The sequence below is a fragment of the Lampetra planeri genome, chromosome 32 (genome assembly GCF_965212315.1).
Source record: "Lampetra planeri chromosome 32, kcLamPlan1.2.h2, whole genome shotgun sequence".
Taxonomy (NCBI): domain Eukaryota; kingdom Metazoa; phylum Chordata; class Hyperoartia; order Petromyzontiformes; family Petromyzontidae; genus Lampetra; species Lampetra planeri.
The window spans coordinates 3,931,712-3,954,389 of NC_136138.1; the positions used below are offsets into that span (position 1 = coordinate 3,931,712).

The 22,678-nt window shown below is 59.5% G+C and overlaps 1 protein-coding gene across 2 annotated transcripts in view; it reads left to right on the plus strand.

The window, feature by feature from the left end:
• Positions 1-22,678, plus strand: part of LOC144729324 (plexin-B1-like) — a 112,501-nt gene that overhangs the window by 72,750 nt on the left and 17,073 nt on the right. For both annotated transcript variants that reach the window (XM_078609500.1, XM_078609498.1), the window contains 23 exons: positions 1,268-2,396; positions 5,195-5,374; positions 6,735-6,860; positions 7,516-7,616; positions 7,938-8,064; positions 8,685-8,835; positions 9,434-9,542; positions 10,835-10,943; positions 13,570-13,701; positions 14,211-14,327; positions 14,865-14,958; positions 15,314-15,474; positions 15,627-15,775; positions 16,280-16,388; positions 16,960-17,093; positions 17,318-17,497; positions 17,859-18,108; positions 19,491-19,721; positions 19,876-20,025; positions 20,280-20,428; positions 20,980-21,080; positions 21,511-21,725; positions 22,446-22,624. In XM_078609500.1, coding sequence (XP_078465626.1) covers positions 1,278-2,396; positions 5,195-5,374; positions 6,735-6,860; positions 7,516-7,616; positions 7,938-8,064; positions 8,685-8,835; positions 9,434-9,542; positions 10,835-10,943; positions 13,570-13,701; positions 14,211-14,327; positions 14,865-14,958; positions 15,314-15,474; positions 15,627-15,775; positions 16,280-16,388; positions 16,960-17,093; positions 17,318-17,497; positions 17,859-18,108; positions 19,491-19,721; positions 19,876-20,025; positions 20,280-20,428; positions 20,980-21,080; positions 21,511-21,725; positions 22,446-22,624 — 4,373 coding nt within the window. In that variant the 5' untranslated portion in view covers positions 1,268-1,277. The remainder of the gene's footprint in view (positions 1-1,267; positions 2,397-5,194; positions 5,375-6,734; positions 6,861-7,515; positions 7,617-7,937; positions 8,065-8,684; positions 8,836-9,433; positions 9,543-10,834; positions 10,944-13,569; positions 13,702-14,210; positions 14,328-14,864; positions 14,959-15,313; positions 15,475-15,626; positions 15,776-16,279; positions 16,389-16,959; positions 17,094-17,317; positions 17,498-17,858; positions 18,109-19,490; positions 19,722-19,875; positions 20,026-20,279; positions 20,429-20,979; positions 21,081-21,510; positions 21,726-22,445; positions 22,625-22,678) is intronic.

The window sequence follows — 22,678 nt, forward strand, 5'->3', positions numbered from 1 at the left end:
TTATTCACTGTTAATTAAGCAGTGACCGCGTCGCCTGCGACCCGATCACTGCAAACACCGGGAGCGCTCGCAGACACCGCAGAAGAGTTTGCACGCCGCTAATTGGACCTAAATGTTATTGAAACGATGAAGGATGAACGCTCTCCCCACCCCCCGCACGACATCGCGCGGACGCAGCGACAGTAGCTCGCGCGGTGCGATAGTCGGGCATTTCGCGGAGCGCTCGCGCCCCGTCGGTTAATGCGGGTGGCGCACGACGCGTTATCGCGGTACGTTGCGGTGCATCGCAGCCTGGGGGGCGGGCGGCACCTTTCCACCCAACGAAGCGGGACATTCAAATCGTTATCGGGAACCAAAAGCGGCCGAGCCGCGCGCTTAAACGTGTCTGTGCCAGGTTGAAAATATCCGACCCTTTCGGCACCGGGGATGATCACGGCCGGGAAGCTCGCGCGGCGACGGATGAGAACATTGTCTGCCGGGGCGATTGCAAGGGGTGGGCCCTCGTGTGGCCGTGGGCCGCATGAAGCGGCGCCGTGGGCCGGATACAGATTGCGGGCCATCGTGTTCCCCACGGCCAGCCGAGATGGTCTCGTGCCGCCGTAGTTTGTGTCGTGCTCTCGCTGTGTGGATTTGGTTATCTGGTCCCCCCCCCCCCCCCCGCTGAACCCAGACCAGGAATGTCACTTGTCTGGTACCACCTCAGGTGGCCATTACTGTGGTGGTTCAAATCTTTGTTTGTGCGGTCAATAACAGTGAATTACATGGGAACCATTTTGTTATCAAGTGATTCCCTTTCTTTGGCCGTATAATTCAGGGCTAATAAAGTTTTTTCCTACGTCGGGGGTGGTACCGATTTATGCTGCGTTGGGTTGAGGGCGTGAGGATCGATGTGCGTGGATTGGGTTGGATGCGTCCCGTGGGGGTTCGCGTGACACCCACTGACCCCCTGGAAACACGGCTCCGCTCACTGCATGCAGCGTGAGGTATCGCGACCTGGGATCCACGCGCTCGCCGAAGGCGTGGATTTGCCTAAGTGCTAGTGAGGGGGAAAAAAACATTTAAAGTCAAGCGCCATGCTCTAGTGACATGCTTCAGTGGAGCATCATCACAGTGATGTCACTGGTAACTTTGAAGTCACGGTGGGGTTGGGGCCACCTCGTCCGGTAATCCTTGACTTGCGGTAAATCCCGATCATTAATGTTCTCATCGAGACCTCGTAATGGTGTCCTTACCCTAACACGAGGATCGTCTCCTCCCCGTGTCGCAGGCCGGCAGGGATGCGGACGCCACGGTGCTTGCTCACGCCGGCATCGGCTTGGCTGGCGCTGTTGTGCTACTGCGTCCCGGTCTGCCGGGGCGCCGACGCCGCGATCACCGTGAGCACCCCCACCGCCCTCAACCACCTGCTGGTGGACAACGAGACGGGGCGCGTGTACGTGGGCGCCGTCAACTTCGTGTACCAGTTCGACGCGTTCCTGACGAAGCAGAGCGAGCTCGGCACGGGCCCCGTCAACGACAGCAAGGAGTGCCTGCCGCCCCTGGAGCACTGCAAGGACACGCAGCTCACCAGCAACTCCAACATGCTGCTGGTGCTCGACCGCTCGGGCGGCTCGCTGGTGGTGTGCGGCAGCGTCCACCACGGCACGTGCGCCAAGCTGGCGCCGGACGACGTGTCGCAGAAGACCTTCTGGGTGGAGTCGCCCACCTACAGCCAGACGGTGGTGTCGAGCAACGCGAGCGTGCGGGTCGTGGGCTTCGTGGCGCCGGGCGTCGGCGGCGAGGACATGCTGTTCGTGGGCAGCGGCATGGCGCCCTACAAGCTGTGGCCCATGTGCACGCGGCACCTGCACCAGCTGCCGGCGGGCGACGCGTTCACTGTGGCGGACCGGGCGCACATCGTGGGCGAGCACTCGACGTACCACTTCACGTTCGCGGCGGCGTTCGCGCACGCCGGACACGCCTACTTCGTGTTCGCGCGCCACGAGTCGACGCTCTCCACCAGCCCCTTCACCAGCTACGTGGCGCGCGTCTGCCTCGGCGACGACACCTACCAGTCGTACGTGGAGGCGCCGCTGTCGTGCCGCGACGGCGCCTCTGTGTACCCGCTGGCGCAGGACGCGTACCTGGCGGAGGGCGTCGGCTCGGAGCTGGCGCGGAGCCTGGCCGGCGGCGGCGGGGACGGCGACGGGGACGGCACGGGACCGGTGCTGTTCGTGGCGTTCGCGGCCACGCAGGGCCACGGCGGCCTCCCGCTCAACGAGTCGGCGCTCTGCCTCTTCCCGCTCGGCCGGATCGCCGCCGTCATGAAGCGGGCGCGCGTCAGCTGCTACCAGGGCAGCGACAAGGACTCGCACGTGCAGTACATCTCGCTGCCGTGTCGCAAGGAGGGCGAGGATGTGAGAGCCGCCATGCCCACACACTGTTTATTCGCTTCGGCCTCGAATGTGTGTGCGCGTGTACACTGTGTGTCGTGTCGCGCTAGTGTAGCGGTTAGCGCGCTGCACTATGAACCCGTTGACCCGATATCGATTCCTGCTCATGGCCAACATCGGTGACGAGTATCTGAACCGATCCTGTGCCTTTCCTAGGGTCGACTACCTGTTGTGGTGTGTAAATATCACCACTGGGGTGGCCAAAAAGTCAAGACATAGAGGGTTATTGTATCTATATTTACAAATCACATTTAATTATTATCAAAACTTAAAAATTTACTCCCATTAACCTTACCGCATGCACGAATTTTCTTTAGAAATTAATTTAGGACTCATTTATTTTTTATAGATTACATGTTTAATCTTTGAACATACATCGATTGTATTGTGTTATCTCAATTCATCCAGGGATCTTGGTGGAGATTTGTAAACGACACATCTGAGGTAACCCCCTCAAAGGAAGAATATATAAATAGATGTTAATGATGACAATAATAGATGCAAAATTAATTTAAAGAATTAAGTGTTAACATAAAAGAATAACCTCTACGTGTCCTAACTTTTGGGGCCACCCTGTCTATCTATTTACTTTATACATCTCCCGCTTATTCTCTGTAAAACAGCCCCGGCACGTGGGTTAGCAGCAGGCACCGGGACGTCGATCGTTCCACTGCCATCGACGAGTCGAGACCGCGCGCGTGTGACGCCGCAATTCCCGCGGAGAGCCGCCGCCGGCTTACGCCACGCGCGGTGACCGTGCCGTGATCCCCCGCCGCGCCCCAGGCCATGCTCGGCCCCGAGTCGGATCGGGACGTTCTCTCTTCAGGCCGGCCAGCGTGTGTCGTGGTTTGGTTTCTGGCTCGGCAGGGAAAATAGCCGGCAGGTAACCGCCTGTACGGTGCGGGCCTCCGCACTGGCTCGGCTCGGATATAGCAGTGGAAAAAGGGGGGGAGGGAGGCTAACCAGGTTAGACTGGGCTCAATTATCTCTACCGACCCGAGTTACCCTCCCGTAGCTTCATTTTCAGACAGCTCTCCCATTGATGTCGCCGACTTGGAGAATATCACCGCCCCCGGCACACCCCACATTCAGTCAACCTCTCGCCGCCACGGGCTGTGGCTCCCGGGAGTCGCGTTACCACCGGCGGAGAAATTCGTCTCCGGAGCGGAGGTTACGGGAAACAACATCATTAATGGCCGTGTTTATGAGACCGGCTGCACAAGGCCCTGCCCGGGATTCTGTGCCCAGTTCAGTTTTCCCGTGATGGTGGGGGGGGGCCTTGGTGAATGAGGCCGCTATGAATAGAAGCAATCTCGTGGCTCATCTGAACATCTTTTGGTTGATTGTTGCGCTCAGTGAAGGCGGTGTTTATTTGTGCAGCGACGCGCCCTCTCTTGTTGACTTGTTAGGCGAGCACGTGCACACGCGCGCGCACACGTACGCACACTCGTACACAAAAAAAGACAAGGATCCTCCATATAGCCTTAACAGACTGTTGGGGCAAGTGTTGTTTGCAAGCACTTATTAAGTCCGGCACAGTACACGAGGGGTGGGTGGCCAACACCACTCCCGACCACCTTTGTCGTCCCGGTGGCGATGTTTAAACACCGCACCAGGTACTCATTTGAGGCTGAATCGACCTAGGGGAGGCCCAGGACCGGTTCAGATAATCGTCACTGGTGTTGGCCGTGAGCCGGAATCGAACCCGGGTCACCGGGTTTGTAGCGCAGCGCGCTAACCACTACACCACCGCTCCCACCCACACAGACACACGTGCGCACGCACACACCCGTAGGCACGCTCGCTGCGCCGTCGGAGCGCACACGCAGGGGCGGGCGAGTAAATGAACCCAGACGAGCGATAAATTACCGCGGGTTTGCGCTGGAGGAGGAGGCCCGAATCAGGCCTCTACGCAAACATCGGTGAGGCAGCTCTGGCGGAACAAACAGAATGGCCCCCGGAGACCGCACGAGGTGGGGGAGGGGGGGATGAACACAGTTGCTGAGCGTCGTTCAGCAAAACGTCCAGTGTCCAGCAACAAACAGCACTGTTATCCGAGTTGTAATGGTTAAGAGTTTGTCGCACGTTTCCTGCATTGAGCCACGTTGATTGTTGTAAGAGCTTGGGAGGGGCTTGAAGAGACGATGATGGTGATGATGATGGTGAGACGATGATGGTGATGGTGATGATGAGATGGTGATGGTGATGATGATGGTGATGATGATGGTGGTGATGATGATGATGATGATGGTGATGATGATGGTGAGATGGTGATGGTGATGATGATGGTGATGATGGTGATGATGGTGATGGTGATGATGATGGTGAGGCAGTGATGGTGATGATGATGGGAGGAGGGAATTCCAGCGTGGAGCAGTGCGAGGGAACGAGCCGAAAGGGGAAGCACTGTGACCTGCAGTGTGGCGGGTGAGTGGGCGAGCGAGTTGTTGTTAGCTGCGGCGTGCTGGTGCTTGAACGTGGTGTGGATGAGCCAAAACAGTCATTCTGGGAGACCCAATTCCTCAACCACGGGTGGAGGAATTAAGTGAAGTTCCCGGACAGAGTAACCATGATAGTAGCAAGAGAACAGTGATAAGGAGGCAACTGAACAGTGGGGAGCAAGGGACTCGAGTGAATTACTGAGTGCCGAGTCATCATTTGGCAGTGGTGCCGTGTCCGTGATGTGGGCCGTGTGTGGCCCTAACCCTTCCCTCCGTCGTTCCCTCCGTCGTTCCGTCCATCCCCTCCCCATCATGTCCCAGTCGGAAGCGCGTTACCCGTGCGGTTCGGAGCACCTGGCTACCCCCATCACCAGCAAGGTGCCCACCGACGGCACCTTCCTGGGCCGTAACAACGACGCCTGCATCACCGCCGTTGCCGTGACGACCGAGGAGGAGCGCACCTACGCGTTCCTTGGGACCAACAAGGGCCAGCTGAGCCGGGTAAGGTGGGGGGGGGGGGACTGATTCCTCACGGAAGACGCTCGTGCGGGGAGGTCGCACGACCGCCCTGGGCCTCTGCGGGGCTGTGAAGCGTCGATGGCCCCGTTAGAGCAGCGGGGACCTCGCTCTGTTCCGCGTTGTGATTGGCCAGATTGATCCGCTTGTTTGTCGAGGGCGAGCCGTAACCCTCCATCTGTTTCCATATGTACGGGGATAGAGCTTTGTCCCCCTTATTGCATTCACTGAATAAACGCTCATTAATTGGCTGAAAACATCTTAATGTAAAAACGTATGGTGCAGGACCCTCCTGAAAGAGAGTCCTTGGACTGAGTGTGGCTTCCTGGATTTTCGATAATAATTATTATTTTTGTTATTGTTTCAATCGCTCATTCTGAGATGATGTCCACAGTCTGTCTGGTCTGGGAGTGTTCCCATTTGTCCACAGCAATGTGAAAGTGCCCAGTGGTTCCTTCTTGACATTTGATATCACAAACATCTTCCTCCTCGTCGGATCGCTCCGTTTTCTCATGCGATGTGAACTTTAACGGCGGCGCCTTCGCCGCTCCTTGCAGAAGTCCGCAGTTCGATTCCAGCGGCCACTGTAGTTAATACTGCGGTGAACTGTATTAACCTTTACATATGCGTGTTTAATTCACTCACTGTGGGCGTTACAGATCCCCCTGACGTAATTCGTTTGAATCTGTGGGTCTCTGTGCGAGTTTGTGGGTCTCTGTGCCAATCTATGGGTCTCTCCGTGAGTGTATGGGTCTTTGTGCGAGTCTATGGGTCTCTGTGCGAGTCTATGGGTCTCTGTGCGAGTCTGTGGGTCTCTGTGCGAGTCTATGGGTCTCTGTGGGAGTCTATGGGTCTCTGTGCGAGTCTATGGGTCTCTGTGCGAGTCTATGGGTCTCTGTGCGAGTCTGTGGGTCTCTGTGCGAGTCTAAGGGTCTCTGTGGGAGTCTATGGGTCTCTGTGCGAGTCTATGGGTCTCTGTGCGAGTCTATGGGTCTCTGTGCGAGTCTATGGGTCTCTCCGTGAGTGTATGGGTCTCTGTGCGAGTCTATGGGTCTCTCCGTGAGTGTATGGGTTTCTGTGTGAGTCCACTGGTGACTGGGATTAGACCATCAATTCACTGCACTTCTTGAGAACCCGGTTTAGTTGCGGAGGTGGCTGCCTGGATTCGAACCTCGGGTCTCAGCGGTGCCAGCCTCGCTCTCCGACCTCCAAGCCCCCAGGCCTGCTTTCATTCTATTCTAAAACTGCATGCCGGGCGGCGGGCCTAGCATGTTGGGGCCTTTTGCTTATGTGGTCACGGTGTCTGTGCTGCTGCTTCTGCTGGTGCTGCTGCTTCGTGTGTCAGGCGTTCATTGCGGACAAGGACGGCTTCAAGGACAGCATCCCGCTGCTCTCCGTGCCGGGCGCCATCAAGCAGGACATGGAGCTGAGCAACGACAGCAAGTACATCTACGTCATGGCCGAGAACAACGTGAGGCCCTCCTGCATCCTCCCACACCTGCGAATACTCCCAACACCAAACTGCTACAATATTTTGAGTTGGTCCAGGTTTTAGTGAGACGAGTGACCACGTGTGTGAGAGTGTGTTTGGAGTACAGACGAGCTCCCGAGTTTTGGACTAAATCGCAAAACGCCAAAATCCAAGCCTAATTACGGACTTGGTGACAATCTGAATATTTAGTTTTAGGGATTGATCCAAAAAATCGGAAGTGACGATGGTAATATTGTGACATCAATTTCTTGATTTCCCTTCGAAAGTGGCATCGCTTGGTATTGGGTAAGGCTGGCGAAGCCACGGTGGTTATCACGAAGACATTCGCGCAAGATGTACGCAATCATAAAAAGGCCTGAGATAATCCTTGGATATTTGACCTCATCCTGAGCACGGCAGGAGTGCGGAGCAGTGGAAATGCTCGCGCCTCGTAGCATGAAATGCTGGTGGCTCGATTCCCGACTCAGGGGGTCAGGTGGGCTGTGCACAGGCACTCGTGACCGTTCTACCTCGTGGCAGGGTTGTGGTGTTTGCCCGCGCGACGTTGCCCGTGACTTCGTCGTTGAGCCCGGTTATCTCCCCGCGCCCTCCCCCCCCATTCCCCCCGTGCCTCACACGGTGGCGTGCGTCGCAGGTGAGCCGCGTGCCGGTGAGCAGCTGCCGGCAGCACGCAGACTGTGTGTCCTGCGTGGCCGCACGCGACCCCTACTGCGGGTGGTGTGTGCTGGAGGGGAGGTGAGCTGCCGCGCTCGGTAACCACGTTTTTGTACGAGCCTACTTCAGTTACTGGAAATGTATTTGGTTTAATATTGATTCATGCTCGAGTCACAGCGCGATTGTTTTTGCTCCGATTTCTACTTGGTTGTTTTCTGGATTGGCAAGGGCAATAATAGCAGTAATCATCTCGGTGTGAACGCACGAGAGGGTTAGGGTGTGAGCCAGGGTGAGTCGTCAGGGTGAAGACGTGACCCATGGGGTGGGAGGGCGAGCCAGGATGAGTCAGGGTGAGGGGGCGCAAGCGAGGGCGAGCGCCCAGCTCCGTGGTTCCGCCCGCAGGTGCTCCCGGCGTTCCGAGTGCCGCTCCTCCGACGAGCCCAACCGTTGGCGCTGGAGCTATGACAAGGAGTGCCTGAGGGTGGAGGAGGTGGCGCCCGCCAACATCAGCTGGGTTGTCCAACAGGAGGTGCGTGCTGCTTACCGCACAACCCCCCCCCCAACCCCCACACAGAGTGCCCACGTCCCCACGTGACCGCGTACACACACGTAAACACAGGGCCTGCGTCCACACGTGCCCACGTACACACGTGGTGCCATCCTGGCAACCCGAGTTAGATTCCCAGACACAGTGGACGGGTGCCTGTCGAGTGGGAATGCAGTGGAGGAGACAAAGGTGGTGGGGTGTGGTTCTGGCCACACTACCTCCTTTGAGTGTCACCATCGGTCCCTTCCTAGGTGCTTACTAACAGTACTTGCGCCAACAGTGATCGCTCCTTCTCTCCTGTTGCCCCCATAGCCTTGAACTCCCTTTCCCCAACCATCCCTGCCGTCAACTCCCTGACCCTGTGCCAGTCCAGGATCAAGACTTCCTCCTCTCCTCTGCCTATGACAGACCACTTAGACTCGCACGGAGACCCATAGACTCGCACAGAGACCCATAGACTCGCACAAAGACCCATAGACTCGCACAGAGGCCGCAACGTGTTGAAATACGGTCGCATTTACACACCGTGTGAATCCAAGTTGGGTTGTAAATATGGGTCACCTCCCTCATGCCCCCCATGTCTCCCCCTACCCCCCCACCAGATCACGCTGCAGGTGGACGGGCTGCCAGCGTTGGGAGACGGGGAGACCTACACCTGCTCGTTCCTCTATCACAACGTTCCGGCCACGCTGTCCGGCTCCAGCCTCACGTGCCACACGCCGGAGATCGGCGCCCTCACCTGGAACGGCACAGGTGAGCCCCGACACCCCCGCTGACATCCGCCTCGCGTCCGTCGATTCGTCAGGTCGTTGTAACGACCACAACGACGATGCGCAGGTCCTTGCCGACGTCGGTTGGACGTCGGATGACCACCTTGGCCACCGTTGTTCATTGTCTGTCCGTGGCAGGGGGGGTCAAAACTTGTGCTAGTGACCCGACAATCCGCAGAACGTGAGCGTCCAGTGCCGTGTCACTACTCGGGTCTCGCTCTGCAGACCACAGTGGCCAAATCCGATCGCGCGGTTTCCCAGAACTCGGTGGTGAACCCAGCGCTTAAGTGTCTGGTCTTTGTCTACCGAGGAGATGACGTGATCACGTGTGATGTCGTGAGATGCCGTTGCTATGCCGTGCGGCTTCACGTGGTCACGTGGCTCCGGATGTAACGCTCGTCGCTGATTCACTTAGGACGAGACCGTGACCACTGGATCCACGCGTACCTGGTTTTTCCTTCCTCATTTGCCTGGGCTCTTAGGTTTTGTTCGCTCGCGGAGTGCCTCGTTCCGTGTGGGCCGCGGCTGCTTTACCCTGGTTCTGAGTTCTCCATCTCTCCCCCTCCCCCCCTTCCCAACAGACCACATGGTGGTGCCGCTGGTCCTACGGTTCGAGGGAGTCGAGGTCGCCGCCTCCAGCTTCACTTACTTCAACTGCAACGCCGTCGCCCAGACGCGACGCAATGCACCGTACGCTTGCTCACACGCCCGTCCGCTCACTCGCACACTTACACGTTCATGCACTCGCACGCTCACTCGCACGCTCACTCGCATGCTCACTCGCACGCTCACTCGCACGCTCACTCGCACGCTCACTCGCATGCTCACTCGCAGACTAACTTAACTTAACAACAACCGCCCTTCACCTCTAAGTGGTGAGGCTTGTACTTACACACTCGCTCATGAAGACATTCACGCACTCACAACACACATGCTTGCACGCTTATTCACACGCTAACACGTTCGTGCACCATTGTGCATGCACACTCACTCGCATTCTTCCGCAACCACACTCGCTCACACTCTCACACCCTCATTCACTGAGATGAACACTCACTCGCGAACACCGTCACCCACGAACACGCTCATATACCTACGTGCACACTCACGCACATGCTTGCACGCTCACTCACTCGCACGCCCACCACACTAACTCGCGCTACCACACACATTAACACACTGGCGCGCTTAACATATGCGTGCGCAGACCCTTTGCTCGTACGCTCTCTCTTGCTCGCTCGCCGCCCAATGCTCGCACGGCAACACGTCTGGTCGTGCACGCTGGGACCTGCCCGACGTGCACTGCCGGTCATGTGACCTCGCCCAGTGCCGCCCCCCCATCACTAAAACAAGGCCGTGTGCATCGTACATACGGTGTGGTGATGTCACCTGTTATGCGAGGCATGTATGTTGGTATGTGCATGTACGTGGGCGGGTTAAGCTTGGAGTGTTGTGTTTTTATTCCTGGAAAACAGCACGTAAAAAGCCCTGATGCAAGAGAGTATTATTTGTTTCCAGCAGGCAAACGCACTCTTCCGCAACTTGAGTTTCTCATCGGTTGCGTAAAGCATTGTGATTCTTCCACTGTGTGGGCTCCTGTATAACGTGTGTGTCTGGTGTGTGTTGACTGACTTGTGTGGTCGCGTTTTGCATGTGTGCATATGTGTCTGTGTGTGTTGGCATGTTGGCCGACGTGGCCACGTGTGTGCGTGTGGGGAGCGGTAGTGTAGCAGTTAGCGCACCACACTACGAACCCCGGCGACCCGAGTTCAATTCCCGCTCATGGCCAATGCCAGTGAGGATTATCTGAACCCATCTTGAGCCTTTTCTAAGTCAACTCAGCCTCAAATGAGTATCCCCACCCCCTCCCACCACCATGCAACGTGTGCCGCCTTTAGTAGGTGTTCACTAACAGCACTTGCCCCAACAGCCTGCGTGCCGACCTAATAGGGGACCTTTGTTGTGGCTACGCGTGTGTGCAGGTGCGCGGCGTGCGTGGGCAGCCCCTGGAGCTGCCACTGGTGCGTGCACCGTCACGAATGCACCCACGAGCCCAGCTGTGAGGAGGGCCCCATCATCCACAATGCCCAGGTACACTCCCCGTCGCCCCTCTACTCGCGCCGCCGCCGCCGCCGTCACGGTTGTGGTCATCGCCTGTAGCGACTGCGAGCGTCGCGGCCGTTAGTGTCGCGGTGGCTGTGGGACCCGGCGAGAAGGGGCAGCACTGCCCCCCCCCCCCAACTCCCCTGCATCACCGCCAGCTCCCGCTCGACCTCTGGGTCAGGGTCACGGTTCGGGTCTCGGGGTCGGGGTTCGGATCGAGGGTGCGGTCCTCCCTGCTCCCTCGGGCTTTTGTCTTCAAGTTTGCTGAGCGATGATTCCTGCGACTGTCGCCTCCCTCTCCGATCGTCACCCTTGTTCACCCTCCAATGTTTTTTTTATATTTTACATTTCTCACTGCGGTCACCTTGTGGTTGCTGTCTCTCACTTTGGATGTGGCATGTGGATGGTAACTGTGTGCATGTGTTATCTTCCTCCCTCTCTCTGTCTCCTTCACCTCCTCCCTTCCCGGTCCGTTGCTGCGCTGTGGTTGCGGTTCGCGCGTGCGTGTGCGCGTGCGCGTGCTTGTGTGTGTGCGCGTGTGTGCGCCCGCGCGCGTAACCCCGGTAGTTCTCCCAGCCACTTGTACCCCCTTCCTCCCCCCTCCTGCCAGTAGAGCCCCCCACGCCCTCCACTGTAGCCGGTGTCCCTAGCCTGCCCCCTGCCGGCGTCCCCACGGCCCCCCCCCGCGCGCCCCCGGAGGCGCCCCCCACCCCGGTGCGTGCGGCGGTCGTCGCTCTCGCGACACCGCCGCCTGCCGCTGCTCCTCCCGCCGCCGCCCCAACTAACGGGCCCTCTAACCCGACAACCTCTGACCCTGCTCTCCCCGTAGCTTTGCTCACGCTCGGCCCTGCTCGCCCCCCCCCCTCGGCATGCCACCCCCGCGCCCCCCGCTGAAACCCCCCGCCCCGCCCAGCATGCGCCAACGCTCGCTAACCCCAGTGCCGCCCCTTTTCCCGACATTAACCTCTATCCTGACATTAACGCCGACCCTAACGCCGACCCTAACGCCGACCCTCACGCCGCTCCGACCCGCACCGCCGCTCGCTCAGCCGGCGGTGACCTCGGAGAGCCTCTCCTCACCTTTGACACCAGCCCGTTGACCCTTGGTGGGGGTCACGAGTCGGGGTCAGGGGGCGAGGGCGAGAAGTCTTCGCCGCTGCCCGGCTCCTCCGCCGCCGCTTCCGCAAACCCCACCGCTTCGCCCGCACGCTCCTCCTCCTCCTCACTGATGCTGCTCTCTGGTGACGGTGATGGTGACGACGACAACGATGATGGCGGTGACGACGACGACGGTGGTGATGATGATGCTGCTACACCGGGAGCTCCCACTGCCGCTTTAGTTGCTCTGCTGCAGCTGTCTGCCTCTGGCTCTCGCCCGCACTCTCTGCACCCGCGGTCTGCGCTGGCCGGGCACCCCCTCTCCCCACAGCTCCTCCCCCACACGGCGGCGGGGGGGGGGCCACCACACGCACGTGAGTACCGCCCCCCCCCACTCCCCCCCAGCGTCACAAACACCGTTCGTTCTGCCGACTGCAGAACGCGGTGTCTGGGAGGCGCTTGCGTCGCGTCGCTCGAGAAGATGACCGTGCCGCTCCCTCCCCACGGAGAAGCCCTCCCCCCTCCCCTGCTACCCCCTCCCCGCCCTCACCTTGCTCGTTTGCACCATCGCCAATCCCGCCCGGTAGCCGTAGCTCTGGGGCTGTCGGAGGCGAGCGTGCGCTTAGCGTGTGCCGAGTATATGCCGAGTGTGTGCTGAGCACGTGGTGATTGTGTTGGAGGGGAGCGTGCGGTGAGCGTGTGTCGGTGTGCAAACGAACTGCCCATGCTACGGCGAATGCGGAATTACTGTGGAATGGCACAATTGCCCTCCCAGCCTTACCTTCCCAGCCTCACCCCCTCACCCCGCATGTGCCTGCGTGTGTGCGTGCGTGCGTGCTTGCGTGCTCGTGCTTCTGGCTGTTGCCTGGGTGAGGTAAGGAGAAGCTTTGGGGGCCTTCTTCACTCGTGCTGAGGCTTCGATTCCCAAGGCTCCTCGCTCCCTCCCTCCCTCGCGTCTCTTCCTGCGTAGCTGCATGACCAGAGTGGGGAGCTTGCTGGCGTTCACGATGGTGAAGCCCGTGCAAGGCTCTTCTCGTTTTAGTAGCCCCCTGTGCTAAATAATTACTCGCCGAGGGATGTGATAGGATAAGGGCCGGTGTTCGTTGGCCAGGACCGGTATTTAAAGGGCCATGGGTTTGGGGAATTGGGGCACGGCTCTGGTTGAAAGCCATGACCAGAACATGGGAGGGGGGGGGGGGCGGGCACGTCCAGAGTTGGGGTGGCATATCTGCGGGTAACGTTCGTGCAGAATGTCGAGTGGATAGGGGCGTGGGTATAGAGGATGGCGAAGCGTCTCTGGGTCAGAGGGCATGGCTGGGATTCAGAGGACACATCTAACAGGGATAGTGTTGTGTATAGAATCTAGAGAATGGCGGCAGCAGCGTACCTAGAGGATGAGGGCATGGGTGGGAAATGAAGACACGTCTAGAGGATTGGGGTGCATTCAGGATCAATTAGGAATGTCTGTAGTCCTGCCCCTACCCGTGCCCGTGTGACGGTGTACTGTCACTTGCAGCACGAGCTGGCCGTACCCATGAAGGGCCCCGGCAGCTGCCCGTGCCTGGAGAGCTTCTCCAGCGCCAGCCTCGTGCCCGCGCGCTTCTCCACCGCCCTCGCCTTCGTCGCCCGCAACCTCAACCTGCTGGAGGTGACGGAGTGGGGGGGGGGGGGGCACGGCATGGGGGGGCACGGCATGGGTGGGCATGCGGAAACTTGGATTTATTTGGGCGAGGGCTATTTTTATCGTTAATAATTTTTGACGCGTTACGGCCGACGTTGAAAGCGCCGTTGCTCTCGGAAGAAACTGTCCGATTGCAATTCTGCGTAAAGTCGCGTTGCTGATAGGGACTAATCCCAAACAAATAAAACCGGCGAATTGGATGAGCCTATTTGGCCAAGGTGATGATCAAACTCTCATCCAATAAACCAATTGAACAGAGCGCACACTTTACCAATCACTCACTCACTCGAGCAATCGGCCAATCGGACGTTAATCAGAGCCAGCTGAGTGCTCACTGAGACAGACGCTGTCTTACTCAAGGAAGCCCTGGGCAGGTCTCCCACATCCTGACATCTGCCCCTTCACCCCCCCCACCCCCACTCTCCTCACCGCCACACGCACTGCCGTCATACCACCGGTGCTGGCACTAATCTCAGACGCAGGTGCCGGCGTTTGAGTGCCTGGTGACGGTGGACGGGAAGTCGCACGCTGTGGGGGCGCAGGCGAGCGACGTCACCAGCTCCGAAACGGTCATCACCTGCGACGTGGCCCAGGTGAGCGCCGACGTGCAAAGCCGACGGTGCCCATTCCAAGATGAACTACGCAATGTTCGCTTTGAGACCCGGCACGCGGTGAACGGCGGGTCTAAGCACCACCGCCAGGGGCAGCAGCAGCAGCAGCCTGCCGCTTAGATCGCTCGCGTTGGCAAGCGCGCGTCCCTTCCTGGGCGCCCCCCCCCCCCCCCCCCCGTGCCCTCAATACCAATACAACCGTCATTCGCCACTAAGCGACAGTGACGTCACCACGGTATCTGTGCCAGGTCAGGTGCACTTTGAGGCCACGTGAAGTGTAGAAGGCTCGCTGACAGGAGGTCTCGGGACAGACTCAGGTGCCATGGGTTGACGGACTGAGATGACTGGCCGATTTACCACTTGTACCCCCTACTGTACCACACAAGCACGCACACACACACACATGTCCTAGCCCTCCTTGCGGCCCATGTCTGTCTCTCCCTGGGCCCTACTCGGTGTGGCTATCGCGCCAACAGCGTTTCCGCGGTAACGCGGCGATGGTGCCGGTTGTGCTTGCAGTACGACTACGACGAGGCCGCCATGGAGGTCCCTGCAGACGTGACCGTGCGGTGGACGTCGCAGTTCAACATCGACAACCACAACGACCTCCAGGGTGCGCGAAGCGCGACCACACGCTCGTGAACACGCTCATTCCGACGCTCGCTCACGCGCTGTCTCACGAGCTAACAACGAGAGCGTCACCGCTCCTATTGATTAATGTATATTCTTAATTAAAAGCTATTTTTCACAATTGAGCAATGCTGCCATCAAAGTGAGTCGATTATTCTCGGATTGCTCGCACATATGTCTGTTCGGGTAACCCTGCAGCCACGTTCGGCAGTAGCATTAGCAGCAGCAGCAGCAGCAGATGATGATTTGCATCAAAACATTGATTGAGAGACGTATTGCCACTGCGCGCGGCGTACGCCGGTATTGACCGCCGTTCCCTGTTTTTGCCGGCGCCGCAGTGACGCTGTACAAGTGCGGGGAGGGCCGGCGCGACTGCAGCCAGTGCCTGGCCGCCAACGCCAGCTACGGCTGCCAGTGGTGCGGCATCAAGCCGACGTGCGTCTACAACAAGACCTGCGCCGCGCCGCTCGCCACCTGCCCGGCGCCCAACATCGTGCGGGTGAGAGTCGCTGGTCCGCACGAGGCCGTGAGCAGCCGCGTGCGTGCGACGCGGCGGTCGCACGGTGGCCCCCACCGGGTGGGGAGTCCGCGCCCCTCCCTGCCGATCGTGAGCGCGACCCTCCGCGGCGCGGCGCCCTCGTTTGTCCGCAGGTGGAGCCGACGACGGGGGCGCTGCAGGGCGGCACGCGGCTCACCGTGTGGGGTCACGACATGGGCCAGCGGGTGGACGACGTGGAGGCGGTGACGGTGGCCGGCGCGCCGTGTCCCCTCGTCGAGGAGCTCTACGAGATTTCGATACGGTAAGTGGCAAGGAGGGGGGGGGGGACGCGAGGAGGAGGTGGAATAGGTGGAGACGGGTGGAGGAGGGTGTCGCCGGAGATTACGAGGTGGCTCGCCCGCTCGATTCCGATCTGACTCGCTGCTTTGTTCACTTGTGAAACTTGCTGTTTGACTCGCCCGTGGACAAAATGATAAATAATTGGCACGTGGTTAACGTCTTGTGCGCCGCGTGGCAGTTAGGCAACAGGTTGATGCCACCTCGGGTCTTGCACAATCCCCTCCCCTTTAGCTTCACACCTGGCCTCTTGGTCATGTGATCAGGCAGCTGTGTGAGTGCCAGTGTCACGATGGTCACATTCGCTGTGTGTGCGCCCTGGGGAGACAAAAGGCGGCCGGGCTTTCATAGGTGCTCGCCAACAGCACTTGCCCCAACAGTCTGTTAAGGCTATACGGGGAATCTTTTTCTGTGAGTGTGTGCATGCGTGTGAATTTGTTTTTGTTGCCCCCCCCCCCCTCCCCCGCAGCGTGGTGTGCGAGCTGTCGAGCGTGAGCGCCGTCACGCAGGGCCCCGTGGTGCTCAAGCTGCGAGGCTTCGACTCGGCCGCGACGGCGCCGCAGCTCTTCGCCTACCAGGTGGCCGCCCTCGGCAGTGACTCGCATCAGCCCCCTCTCGCTCGGAGAGATTACAACCGGGGACCCCTTTGAGCTCGGGGCCCAAAGGGGGCCAAAAACGTCGAGCGGCCGGCAACAAACGGCTCCGACTGATTTTGGGTTAGGCCACGTGTAGTGATCTGGCCGAATTTGGCAATTTTATTTGTTTGGCCTTGCCCGGGCGGTGGAGGGTTTCGCGGCAAAAAAATCTGGCCGGATCGCTGCGTGGCCGAAGCCGAAAAATAATGCTGGGCTTGCCAGGCAACACGTTGCTTGGATTGAGCAAGGCTCTGTGTTTGGTTAGAACGTTGGGAAAGGAGACGATGGCACTTGTTCAGATTTCATTCATGGAGCAGGCATCGAACCCGGGTCACCGGATTCCGGTTGCCACGTGCCAATCCCCGCACCGCCACCGTACCGCCCGCGGATGAACCCGTATCGCGATCACACCCCCTAAACGCTGGTACGGTGCCACCTCTCTCCTCCCTTCCGAGCGCCGGCCGTTTTGTTATTCATTCGACGGTTGTTGCCGTGTCTCTTTGCCGGACGGCAGGACCCCCATCCTCAGGAGTTCCTCCCAGTGAAGGGGCCCCGCGCGGGTGGCACGATGCTGCGGGTGCTCGGGGACGACCTGTTCTCGGGCAGCGCTGCTGACGTCTCCGTCACGGTCGGCAACGTCATCTGCAGGTGCGTGCGCCTCTCCGCGCGCGTCGTGTGCGACCGTGCTTTCATCCGTGAGGCTGCACGTCTCTCTGCGCATTGGTCCACGTGACCGTGCGTTCTTCTCTGTGGCCGCGTTCGTCCATCGTTCTACGTGACCGTGCGTTGGTCCGTGCGAACATCCGCTTCGTCCGTCCGTGCGAGGGTTCGTTTGTTCGTACGTCCGACCGATCGGCATTTGTTCTCTTAAGCAGGAACGTGGAGGTGACGGAGAGCGAGGTGAGGTGCCGCACGAGCAGCTACCCGGAGCCCGGCGAGGCCGAGGTGGTGCTGCACTATGGGCCGCTGGCGCAGCGCAGGCTCTCGGGCCTCTACACCTACACCCTGGACCCCGAGGTTCACAACGTGGAGCCCAAGGAGAGCTTCATCAGGTGCTGTCACAGCGTAAAGCTTTACGGGAGTTCAGACAATTCAACGTTGTGGGATAACTTAAGGGAGGTCGGGATCACTCACTCACATGTCAGAGTAAAAAAAAAAATCCACCGTTAATTAATTTTTTTTGAGATCCTTTAATATGAAAGGCACTTTATAAAAAAGGCTGAGCCATCTGGCGGGATTCTGGAACTTCACGCGGTGCCGAAGTTGCCCTTAGCCAGACACAAGCGCCGTGGTGCCATCACCGCCGGTTTGTGGTAAACGGCGGCCGTCGTTGCCGTGCGTACACAAGCGCGTGCGTCGGGGCGCCGAACGTGACGGCGTTCTTTGTCGCTGTGCGTGCGTCACACCTCGCAGCGGAGGGCGCACCATCCTGGTCACCGGCACCAACCTGGACTCAGTGGAGCAGCCGCTGGTGCGGGTGGAGGTGGTCGCCGCGGCGTCCTCGTGGTCCGCGCCGGTCTCCTCCGACCCCGGCGACGATGCGGCTCGCCGCAGGAGGAGCCGCGGGTGGGCGCGCAGATCCCGGGCCGTGGCTGCATCCCCGACTCTGTGCCGACCCGGAACCGCGCAGCGTCACCGCAAGCCCCAGGGCACCGCCGTCCTGGTGGGTCCACTGGGGGCACGGCGCGGCCCCACGTTCAGTGTTTGCTCGCCCACTCGCTCGCTCGCCCGCTCGCGTAGACACAGAGCGACTCGGCAGGTGCGAGCAGCAGCGGCCAGGTGACGAGGAGTCGGCGCGACCAACAATTCCTCAAGCCCCAATGAATGAGTGCTTACATATAGGAGTAAACCGGAGCACCGAGAGAAAGTCCGTGTGCTCTATCCCCGAGCAGATGAAGTTCACATTTGCTGTACTGTCTTCCCCTGGCGAACCAGGGTATGATGCCTCCCCTACGGGGGAGGGAGTTGCGCGAAATTTGTGCGTGATCCACCAACCCTCGCTGCTGCCTCCACAGTGCGGGTTTTAGAGGCGTGCGTAGTTTGGACAAGCTGAGAGCTTTTGTCCGTGCACTGTGCTTGGGCCCAGCTGGTTACCGCGAGACCATTTTTCGTGATGTGATCTCCTTTGACTCGTAATTGAATGTTGGGTTCGGCCACTAAATTAATGATTCGGTAAAATTATTGCGGCGAGAGCCCTCCACCATCTGACGCGTATTATTGTTTCGGCTGACTTGCCATGGGTGAGTTAGAGAGTGACTCTCACAACCAGGTTTAGCGGTTAGATGGTTCAGGGGCCGCACCCCAATAGAACTCACGCATTTCAACAATGACTGCAGACACACCGACGTGCTATAAACTTCCTATTTCGGGTTATCCCCGCTGTGCCATACTAATCCGTTCTAGTGCCTCCTCCACCACTCCGGCGACCCATCTTTGGGGCAAGTGCTGTTAGCAAGCACCTATTAAGGCCGACACGGTACGCGAGGGGGTGGATGGCCAGCAACGCGCCCATGCTGATGTTTACACAGTGCATCGGGTACTCATTTACGGCTAAGTCAGCCAAGGGGAAGGCCCAGGATCGGTGCAGATAATAGTCATTGGTGTTGGCCGTGAGTGGGAATCGAACGTGGGTCGTCAGGTTTATGGCTCAGTGCAGCGCTTGCCCCTGCGCCGCATGCTGCGGCACCTTCCCCTCGCTCCCCTCTTGCTTGTGTTAGCTTCACGTTGTTGTTCGTAGCGTGTGCGGAGCGTACCACTTGTTCCGACGCTTGTCGTTGCGGTGGAGTGGCCATGGGTCTCCGGTTCCATCTCCTGGCGCAGTCCAACCCCGTGGTAGTAACGGGTTTGCGGTGGAAAAATTCCGGGCGCTCCCACCGACTCAAACGTCTGGCCAGCCGTTCAGAGGGTAGGCTACAATGCTCCCTAGAGAGGATCTCTAGAGCTCCCTCGAGCATGTGCCCTTCCACCAGCAAGTGGCAGGAGCATGCGATTGCAGGGCTGCACCTTTTCCTCTTGTGAACACGCGTGTGCGCGTGCTTGCGGCAGGCGGAGGACTGCTGCGAGGTGCTGAACGAGACGAGCATGAGCTGCTACTCGCCCAGCATGTCGGACGTCGTTCCGCCCGGTGCCTCCACGCGCCTCCTCTTCATCATGGACGACCTGCAACTGGACTACGGCCAATTCCGCTACGTGAGTGACCCCAAGATGCTGCCGCTCAACCACGAGGACCCGAGCAAGCCCTACAAGTTCAAGCCGGGCAGCCTCATTGTGGCCAAGGTGAGGGCAGGACCCTTTCCTTATTATTATTATTATAATAATGATGGTGTCAATAATAGTTGACATCAAGCGTATGGAGTAGCTTGACCCGCGACGTCGGCCTGTTGGAGCGAGACCGCCCCCACGACCTCTTGACCCCCCCCCGTGCCTCTAGGGTGAGAACCTGAAGCAGGCGATCAGCCAGGTGGAGGTGCGCGCGACACTCGGGGACCAGGAGTGCGAGATCCGCACGCTCACCGACAACGACCTCTACTGCAACCCGTCAGCCAGCGCCCCCGACCCCAAACGGACCGTCAACTTCACGGTGTGGACTCCCACCGCTGCTGCGTGCGGTGTGCTGCGAGGTTGCCCGTGCTGCTGGGCGTGGGGCCACGTAGGATTGCTGCGATGTGCCGTAGTATCGCCGCATCGCTGTGGTGCGTGGAGCGGTTTTGCATGGTGCGGCGTGGTCCACGCCGCGGACGGTTTGGTCCGGTAGCGCCGACGCGCGCTCGTTGCCGCGTGACCCGCGGCGCCGGTGCGCGAAGCGTCTGACGCAATGTCTCCCCCTCCCCACAGGTGCACATGGGTTACCTGGAGTACAACCTGGGCCCCGTGGAGTACGACATGGAGGTGACGAACAACTTCCCGCACGAGGCGCAGATCGGGGTTGGTGTGGCGGCCGCCGTCCTCACCCTGCTGGTGGTCGCCGTCATATTCATCTACAGGTGCGTACGTGTGGAGCAGGCTCGTGAAGGACTCTACCTGCGCAGTGCCAGGCTGGGTGCAAGGTGGAGAAGCGACGCTCGCAACGATGAGTGGGGCGCCGGGGTGGATAAAAACCTGTCGGCGGTGCCACTGCCACAGGACCGTCCTGGCGCGCCTGTTGGCTTTGCCAGATTGGCACGGGGCGTAACACCCTCGCAGCCACAATCCTTCTCTTTCACCCGTACTCCCACTTCCCCAGCGTGCGCACCACGCGCTGGGTTCACACCCACGATGGGAGCCAGCCACAAGCAGTTCCCGAGGGGGAGGGGGGGGCACCCTGGGAGTTCCCAACCGTTCCTGTCTGGGGAAGCGTGGCTAGCAAAGCAGGAGATGGACTTCGGAGGGAACCAATGAATGTGAGATGGACATGACCCCACACCTTCGATTAGCACAGAAAGAAGTTCAACACACACACACACGTACATCATCATAAATAACAACAACATCATCATCACGTTGCCCCGAGTGACCGCGTCGCGCTGAGTGACCGCGTCGTGCGGGACGTTCACAGGAGAAAGAGCAAGAAGGCGCTGCGGGACTACAAGAAGGTGCAGATACAGCTGGAGAGCCTGGAGACCAACGTGCGCGACCAGTGCAAGAAGCAGTTCACAGGTGAGGGGTGCAAGCAGGCGCAGCAGGCGGAGGCGGCTCGTGAAGGACGCTACTGGGCAGTTGAAGGCAGTCGCCCTCCAGCAACAACAGAGAGGAGAGGAGCGACGCTCGTAACAACGAGCGGAGCGCCGGGCAGCTAAAATGCAGCGTGTTGGAACAGTAGGGGGCACAGCTGTTGCATCTCAGTCAGTCAGCCTATGGCACCTGGGTCTGTCCCGTGACCTACTGCCAGCGGCCGTTCAACACTTCACGTGGCCTTAAAGCGCACATAACCTGGCACAAGCGCCGTGGTGACGTCACCGCTATTTAGTGGCGAATTATGTGGTTGTTGTTGGTGATTGGTGGTGGTCGTAGTGGTTGGTAACGGCAGTGAGTGGTGGTGGTGGCGTTGATGGCGTTTGCTGCTCGCTCCCTCTCCGTCCCCTCGTAGACCTGATGACGGAGATGAACGACGTGTCGAGCGACCTCCTCGGCATGGGCATCCCCTTCCGTGACTACAAGCTCTACACGGAGCGCATCTTCTTCCCCGGCAGCAGCTCCCCGCTGTCGCGCTCCCTCGACGTGTCGGAGGCGCGGCGGCAGACTGTGGAGCAGGGCCTCAGCCAGCTGTCGAACCTGCTCAACAGCAAGCCCTTCCTCACCAAGGTGCGCCAACCGGAGCGGCCTCCGTAACGCTTCTGCGTGTGCCCGCGTGTGCGCGCTTGCCCCGCGCGGTCTGTTACGCCTCCACGGGAACCTCTGTGTTTGTGTGCGCATGTGTGCGCGCGGCGACGTGGCGGTCGGCGCGCCGCGCCACGGAACCCGGCGACCCGAGTTCAATTCTCTGCTCGACGACCGATAAAGAAACTGGTCGTGGGCCTGCATCCCCCTTGGTCGACTCGACCTTAAATGATTACCACGAGTGGGGAGACAAATGCTGCCGCGCAGGCACGGTGTTGGCCACAACCCCCCGTATCGTGCGCTGTGCCGTGCTGGCCTTCACAGCTGCTCACTAACTGCACGTGCTCCAGCAGCATATTAAGTCCTCCAGGGCCCTTGTTTGTATGAACTACGCACTCCAGTAATAGCGTTTGATTTCACGTTGTGTCTAATCCGCACGCGGACAACGGAACCGGATAAACGAGCGCGGCGCGCCGACGTGGATTTTGGGCGCCGGCATCGGTACGCAATTGCCACCTCTTGCGAACGATGCCACGGGCTCAACAACGTTCATTCAGTGAAGACTCAGACCAGAAAAAGCAAACGCCTGCCCTTGCCGTTGTCACCACCCTTTGTCTCTCACCGCTGCGTCACTGCCCTTGTGTCGCTCCCCGTGTCGCTCACCCCTGCGTCACCGTTCCTCTCGCGCCGCCCCTTTCTCCGCAGTTCATCCACACGCTGGAGCGACAGCCGACCTTCTCGGCACGCGACCGCGGCTGCGTGGCGTCGCTGCTCACGGTGGCGCTGCACGGCAACCTGGAGTACTATACCGACATCCTCAAGACCCTGCTCAACGACCTCATGGAGCAGTACGTGGCCAAGAACCCCAAGCTCATGCTGCGACGGTAAGAACCGGCATGAGGGTACGCACCGCTGGCGACACGGCGGCGACACGGATC